Genomic DNA, 7,965 nt, shown 5'->3' with positions numbered 1-7,965 from the left:
AAAGGGGCAGCTAAGATCTTTTATTTGGAATTGAGGAAAAGTGAATTAAACCTAGAATATTGCAACAAAGTCTGGAAGGTTAACTAGAGTGTTGGAACATGGAGCAAAAGGTGGAAATACTTGTGGGAGGCAAGCATCCCTATGAAATTCTGAGTTTCTTTATGGAGAGTCTGCATGTTGACCCTATCTCTTGAACTAAACTTCTTCAAAGGAACTTCACCTTAGGTTGCTTTCCCAGGTGTAGAACATCCTTGGAGGATGGGAGGCATGCTTTTTCGGAATGCCTTCCTATTAGGGGAGTATGGGGTAGAATTGGAAAATGGGTATCTAGGAGTTCAGGGTCTCTGGGGGGATTGGAAGCGGGGCTGATGCTAAGGGTGCTAAGGGGGATTGAGATCTTGGAAGCGGGGTTGATGCTAAGGGTGCTATTATTTAACATTATTAGATTATGTTGCCTATGGGAAATCTGGGTACCAGGAATAACAGTCCTTCAAAAAGGGAGGAATACTTCTCTTGATGGTACTGAGCTCATGTATAAATGTATTCAATCCTATTGGTCCATATGTTATGTGAATAAGTTAAATCATGCTAATATATTCCAGGTAATGTACTCTCTGCAGGCAGGGATTAGTTGATCTGCTAATCAGCTGACCCTTGCACATACTAGGTTTCCTAACTCCTGTTATTATGCAAGGATACTCAGGCTATGATGTGAAAGCAAGGCTTCCCAAATATGGGCCAAAGATAAGAAGATGGTACCTGAAGGAGAAACACCCCATCCACACCTTTGTGGTCTTTAAAGAGAACCCCTTGGGCACCAGACTAGTGGTGAAGGTATGGGTAGGTAAACAAGTCTTGGGGAAGATGCCTCCCAAAGGTTGTACCTCTCAAGCAATGATGATAGCATGCATGCAGCTAGGGTACCATATTTCTTGGAGCCAGTCCTCTTTTGATTGGGAAGATGATACATGGGACCTTCTATGCAAGTTGCTTAATTGTAATGTAAATGGTCTGGAGTAAACTTTGCCCAAGGGCCCGCATCTCTGAACTTCTTGTAAAGGTCATTTATAGGTAATATTATATATATATATATATATATATATATATATAAACCCAAATGAACATTTGGAACCAGTTCCTACTGAAATTGTTGAGTACATCCCAAAGTCTAGTCCAATTCTAATAATTAATTCTACCCTCATCAAATTGCAATAGCTCTAGCTATGGTTTCAAGTCCTAATAATTAGATATTGCACTGTTTTCCCATGCCACATTTCATTCTCTCTAGCCATCGCCTCTAGAACCATATCCTTGGCTCCTCTAGCTCATGTGACAGCAATGTACAAAGGGGCAAACTCATGTGCACGGGTGGGAGCTAAAGTAAATCACAATTTAGTAAGGGGCCATAACATTGGCCATTTTCATTAGCTTTATTAAATTTTTCCTGTATTAATTTGCTATAAATATTAAATCCTGGGCAAAAAAAAAAGATGATCTGCTCAAACAAGGCAACCAAGGGGTGGAAGATCCCCCAGTTCAACGAACATGCTTGTAGCGATGGGCACATGCCATAAAGACGAAGGCGGTGAGGGTAGAAATGCATGCGAGCACGTAGTAGAAGTAGTCAAGGTGGCCTTCGTTGAGGTTGGGGGGCAACCAATCTCCACCATGTTCTGTTGTTTGCTTTTGCACCACTGCAACCACGAGGTTGGCAAAGAAAGAGCCCAAGGCACTGGAGCTCCAAAAGAGTGCCCCTGCCATGCTTCTCATGCCGCTAGGGAGCTCCTCATAGAAGAACTCAAATTGACCTATTCCAGCAAATGTTTCGGATACCCCTAAGGTCACACATTGGAAAACGAGCCATGCGATGGATAAAGTTTTCCCATGTAAGTTCATTTGATTGCGTCTTCTGTGCTCCACCAATCCAGCTACCACCATGGTTAAAGAAAACCCCAGCATACCAATACCTATTCTGCGCAACAAGCTAAGGCCGCGAGGGTTCTTGGTGAAGTGGCGTGCTATAGGCACAATGGCGAGATCATATACAGGGATTGCTAATATGAAGGTGCCAATTATGACAACTATCAGAGACGCTGGGGCTACCTTGAATTTCCCTAAGTAGGGGTCAGTGAATACGGCCTGGCCGACAGTAAAATTCCCTAGTTGAGTTTGCACGACAGAGGCTAGAATCATGCAACCCCATATAGGAACAAGATTCAACACCGACTTGCACTCTTCCACTTCATGGACCGTGTACAGCCGCCGCCTCCACGCTCCTCCTCCAACCACCGTTGCTTCAATATCACCTCTATCCTTGCTGGACTCCATACCATCACCTTCTTCCACAATTGCAGCCTTGTCTAGCCACCTGAAGCCATGCAAAATTATGCGGAGTTTCAATCAAGTAACCTTTGGAAAAAATCAAATGCTTCAATTTACAAGTATAATAATACACAGCCCAAAATTATGCCGCCTGCGATTGATTGTTGAGATGGGAATCGTTTTCTTGGAAAGGGGGAAAGAAATTGCTTAAAACTTAGAATCATTGTAGATTTTTCTCTCTCCATTTATCCCTCTCTAATCTTAATTGAGCCTGACCTAAGGGGTGGTCTGGAATTTCTTCATTCTTTGTGGTTATTGTTGTAAATGTGTAGAGAAATTAAGGCCATCCAGAAGAGGGACGCCTCTACACGACGAGGGAAATGTGACCGATGGTCTATCCCAACTGTTCGTGGTTAGTGGGGAGGGGTCATCAAGCTGAATCTGCACCAACCAGAGATTAACAACTCAGCTTTTTGGAAGGGCTGAAACCTAAAGGCTATAAACTAGGTTGACCTTTCAAATATATATGTTTATGTATAAAATTTAGAGAAATTTTCCAAAATAGTGGTCTTTTTTGCAACCTTATTTCTAGCAGGCCTTCTATAGAAGGCAGATGCCCCCATCAGGCTTCAAATTTCAACATTGTTTTTTTGGGAATGAAAGAGATGCTTGTAGCAATTATAGTGACTCACCACTCAGCTTCTTGGGAAAGAAAGAGATTTTGTATCAGGGACAAATGCTCGTCTCTCATAGGCTAGTCAATGCAATACTTCCTAAATGTGGATGAAAATAGTCATTTTTCTTGAATCAAGCCTCTTAGTGTAAGAAGCTACATTTTTGATTGGTGGACTTGTATCTTTTTAAAAAAATTATAAAATTTGCCCTTTAAAAAAAAGAAAAAAATGGTCATTTTTCATAAGTCTAATAACAACTAACCAATGAAGAAGAGTTTGACTGAGTTTTTAATAACATGTACTTTTTTTTCCTAGATCATTTTAGCCTTGCAAGTCATGAGCATGGGGCTCCTCTCTTAGTTAAGTAGGCATCTTTGTGGTAAAGGAGGAATTTTGGAATGGGAATATGTAGTACAACAAAGTAATTAATGCAAATGTTAGTCTAATTTTGAGTTAACATACACGTGGGAAAGGGCTATAGGTAAGGCCCAAAATAGGGGTGACTAGGGATTCACTTGCATGACTATAACCAATCAACTTTCAATGTATGCATTTAATACAAGCGATTCATTTTCTTTAGTCCCTTAAGTTAGTCCCTTAAGTGAAGGTGGGACATAACTCTTAACTTCTTGGGAATGTTTTCCATGATTCCAGAATTTTATGATTTTTTTATGTCTCTTGATCGTACGAATAGGACGTACATTCTACGATCAATTGACTATGGCGAATAGGAGAATGTGCATTGGGAGTCTAGGAGTGCGTCCTTCCTTTAAAAATGGGGAGTGGCCTCTTATTTTCAAGAATTATTTATGGTTATCGACATCATTATAACAACTTCCTCATCCATTTTTTGATCCACTATACATTCTCCCTTGTTTTTGTGTGTTTTAAAATAACTACAAGCACCATACAATTAATAGGTTTTAAATTTTCTTCCCCATTTTTTTGGAGTGTCAATTCTGAAAAGGAGGGTGGGCTAAGGAAACTTTCCATCCATGAGGAATGGGTGAGATAATATTTCCCTTTTGGGAGGTGAAAAGGCCCGTGTCCCACTAAGTTCTTAGTGTATCATGGAACAAATATAGATCTTTTCCTTGTGTTTAAGTTGTAGTACAAAACCAAGTGTTAGAAAAAAACCATCCTTTAGTGTCTTTTTCAAGGCTTCCATGTGTTGAAGTGTTAGCAGAAACTAGTGTTATAAAAAAAACCATCCTTTAGTATATTTTTGCAGGGTAAGTTTCAAAAAAAGCTAGTTAAATTTTTGCTTGCCTAAAAAGATTAACAGCTGAGATTTTAAGAATTGTAGTTTAAAAACCGATAGATTTACTAAAATTAATGGAAAAAACCAAGTGGCAATGCTTATTTGACTAGTTTGGTGAAATTGCCCTTTCTTTTTTCTCTCTCGTAGAAACAAAATTGTCCTAAGCCTTGTAGGATTGAGGAGGGCATTGTACCTTAGTTGATCGGTGTGCTGAAGTCGTGGGCCATGGTCTTTAATGTCGGCGGCGGCAACAGTGGTGGTGTGGAGCTCGACGGGGTCGGAGGGCAAAGGGAGGTGGCGTTTGGAGAAGGCGGCGAAGAGGACACGGGCGAGGCCAGAGTAAGGGCCACCGTCGAGGGGTTGGTGGAGGTAGAAGCGGGAGCCAGCGACGAAGACGAGGACGGAGGCGAACATGGCGACGGCCAGGATGAAGTAGCCGAGGCTCCAGCTGATATCTTGTTGGATGTAAACAATGACTGTGAGGCCGAACAGCAGAGAGACGCAGCTAAAGAAGTAGAACCAGTTGAAGAATCTCTGCCGCGCCCGCTTGCCTTGTGTTGTGGAGCCGTCGAACTGATCCGCCCCGAAACTGTACACGCATGACCTCAACCCCCCCGACCCTATTGCTATCAGCCCAAACGCCCCCAACAGAAACATTATCTGACCTTTGCTCGCTTGTGGGCACTCGTATATCAGCTCCGCTGGCGTTGGCGTCACGCATTCCGCCGGCTGTAGCCTCGCCTTGCTTGTCGCTGACACACATAGAAGAATTAAACCCTGCCATCATCATCAACATAATCACGTAGTGTGATTAATAAACATGCCATGTTATTCTCAAAATGGAGCTTCGGACTAAATACCCCTTCGACCCATGAAGAGCAAGTCTGAGCAACACGTCGGAATTGCCTGCTATCCTGGTGAAACTGCGGAAGGCGTAGACTAAATCCGCAAGGGGAATCCAGCGATCAGTCATAATCAAATTTCTTAATGCTAATCAAACTTGTAGATGGTCGTTTAATTTTACTGTGATTGAAGATCACGGCCGTTGTAAAGTCGTGATTGTACAAGACTTAAATGGTCATTACGGCTGTGGAAGACTTAAATCGTCAAAGTAAACCCTAACTCACTCTAAGCTACTAATTTGTATTAAACTAATGAACAGCCTCAAATCAATTAAGCAGCTAGAAGGATAATTACCATCAGAGTGAAGAATGAGGAGCCAATTATGGTGTTGTATCGCCCAAAGTAGGAATCCGCAAGGTATGCTCCCATGAGAGGTGTCAAGCTGCACGTTCCGGAGACTGCATTCACTATGTAAGCAGCTCTCAGGTAGGTCATGTGATACCTTGAATTTAGATAAGGAACCAGATTCCACAGAACGCTCAGCGACCCCATCCTCTCGCAAGCTTCATTGCCTGCATTGATTAATGCATTCTTTGATGTTAATTAAACGTTAAGCTTGCTGTTTTTTCACACTTTGATGTTAATTAAACGTTAAGCTTGCCGTTGTTTTGCATGTTTTGACCTTAATTATAAGCCTTAAGCTTGCCTTGTTTTCTAAGCAGATACGGAGAACCTGTGTGGTTTGAAAGCTATAATTCTGGTGTAAGATTTAGAGATACCGATAATGAAAGGCAAGGTCTTCCATCCGCCTTTGGACGTCATTTGTTGATCTGGTGTTGAGCTTGGAGCCTGGGTTTCCGTCCCACTGTTTGAATTACTGTCAGTGGTGGCCATCTGGAACTTAATATGAATCAATCCGTGGTTTATCAGTGGCGGCTACAGTAATTTAATGGCAAATCATCTCAATATCTCATTTAGCTAACCCTAAACCAGCTCAGAAATTCATGTTAGTGAGCATTTACCTAATTATCTCATTTAGCAAACCCTAAACCAGCTCAGAAATTCATGTTAGCGAGCAATGAGAGCAGCCATGCACAACACAGTATATAAAGAAGAAAGAAGGGAATTCATTCGTCTTCATATGTCTTTTGTGTTTGGTACAGTAATTAAGTGACACAGGAATAAGTTTAGGGAATAAAGCGTGACATAGAGGGTGGAGAAACCCATGACTTTTGTATAGATCTTCAATTTGATAGTTTTTAAACATACTATCGATGCTAGTTACATTATGTCCGTCACATTCAGCAGCCCACTTCTCCTATGTTAGCCTTTGAAAGCATCGACCAAGTTATGAACCGCATCATTAAAAATTTAAATTCAACGAGCCATATTCACAAATCACAACATTCACAGTATATCTTAATTGAGGCAGTGCCTTAATTTTGATTAAAAACACATTATTCAATGAATTTCCCTCTTCATTCCATTTGATTCTAGTCTTCAAGAAGCATATACGGCAACCAACGGACAAAATGTTTGGCCTTCTAGTAAGGGGATATATTTTGTTGTCATTTGTATAACGTGTTGGAGGCAAACCTCTAACCAAGAAATGCGTGGTAATATGTCATCTTTGGTTGCCTTACTTTTGATTAAAAAAACATTATTCAATGAATATCCCTCTTCATTCCATTTGATTCTAGTCTTCAAGAAGCATATACGGCAACCAACGGACAAAATGTTTGGCCTTCTAGTAAGGGGATATATTTTGTTGTCATTTGTATAACGTGTTGGAGGCAAACCTCTAACCAAGAAATGCATGGTAATATGTCATCTTTGACGTAAACTTTCTTATTTTAATCACAATTTATGGTAATATGTCATCTTTGACGTAAACTTTCTTATTTTAATCACAATTTATTAATCAATCAGCCACTTCTTCCATAAGCAACTCTTTACGTATTTAAAAAAAATATCCCTAAGCGTGAATATCAATTCTCAAAACATATTTGAACCTTTAAGAGATACCTTGCTTTAGTCATTACCAAGGATGCATCATATTCAATACACTATTTACTTATAGGTCCTTCAAGCAAGTGTTGCTACGAGTCAAATGGTTCCAGACACAGTACCATGGACAAAATGCAACATATAGGATGGACATAAATGGATTCTATGCCATCAACTTGTCAAACGTATTGCATCAAAGAATTGAGCCACACATAGTAGTACATACATATGTTTAATGTTATGCATACATAATGCAAGCATGCATGCATTATATATGTATGTATGTAAGACATTATGTATGTATGTATATCACATGTATATATGTATCTACATTGTATGAATCCATGCATGTGTGTATGTATATACATGCATGCATGTGTGTATGTACATTGTATGTATGCATGCATGCATGCATGTATGTATGTATGTAAGCATTCCTGACGAACGAGAGCGGGGAAGGGGATAGGGCCATCCCGGGGATGGGACAAAGATCGACAGTTCAAAAAACTTTATTTAACTTCAACTATTTTCAAGCTTTACTTTATCTATATAATACATGTACATAAACATATACATATATAATGCATATACATATACATATACATACACATATACAATGTGCATGTACATACATAGTACATACACATATAATAGTACATACGTATGTTCTATATACATAATGCATGCATGCATTATATATGTATATATATATGCACGGATGTATGTCATATGTAGTACATATGTCATATTATATATATATCTATATAATACATATACATATACATATAAATATACATATACATACACATATACAATGTGCATGTACATACATAGTACATACACACATAGTAGTATATA

At 39.7% G+C, this 7,965-nt stretch overlaps 1 protein-coding gene across 2 annotated transcripts; it reads right to left on the bottom strand.

Moving 5' to 3' along the window:
- Positions 1 to 1,402: 1,402 nt before the first annotated feature.
- On the bottom strand, positions 1,403 to 6,212 carry LOC147610796 (protein NRT1/ PTR FAMILY 2.13-like). Of its 2 annotated transcripts, XM_086785115.1 has the most exons (5): positions 6,123 to 6,160; positions 5,880 to 6,000; positions 5,455 to 5,672; positions 4,451 to 5,034; positions 1,403 to 2,368 (listed from the first exon to the last, which is right to left on the bottom strand). In XM_086785115.1, exons 2-5 carry the CDS (start codon positions 5,992 to 5,994, stop codon positions 1,537 to 1,539), a joined length of 1,749 nt encoding a protein of 582 aa, XP_086641241.1. In that variant the 5' UTR covers positions 5,995 to 6,000; positions 6,123 to 6,160; the 3' UTR covers positions 1,403 to 1,536. The 2 variants fall into 2 exon arrangements, with proteins under 2 accessions (XP_086641241.1, XP_086641240.1); XM_086785114.1 differs by having other exon boundaries at positions 5,880 to 6,212.
- Between the last annotated feature and the right edge of the window lie 1,753 nt (positions 6,213 to 7,965).

Source organism: Cibotium barometz, chromosome 48, assembly GCF_041138505.1.
Source record: "Cibotium barometz isolate CiBa-2024 chromosome 48, ASM4113850v1, whole genome shotgun sequence".
Lineage (NCBI taxonomy): Eukaryota > Viridiplantae > Streptophyta > Polypodiopsida > Cyatheales > Cibotiaceae > Cibotium > Cibotium barometz.
Note: the sequence above shows the minus strand (reverse complement) of the source record. Positions and strands in the feature narration are given on the sequence as shown.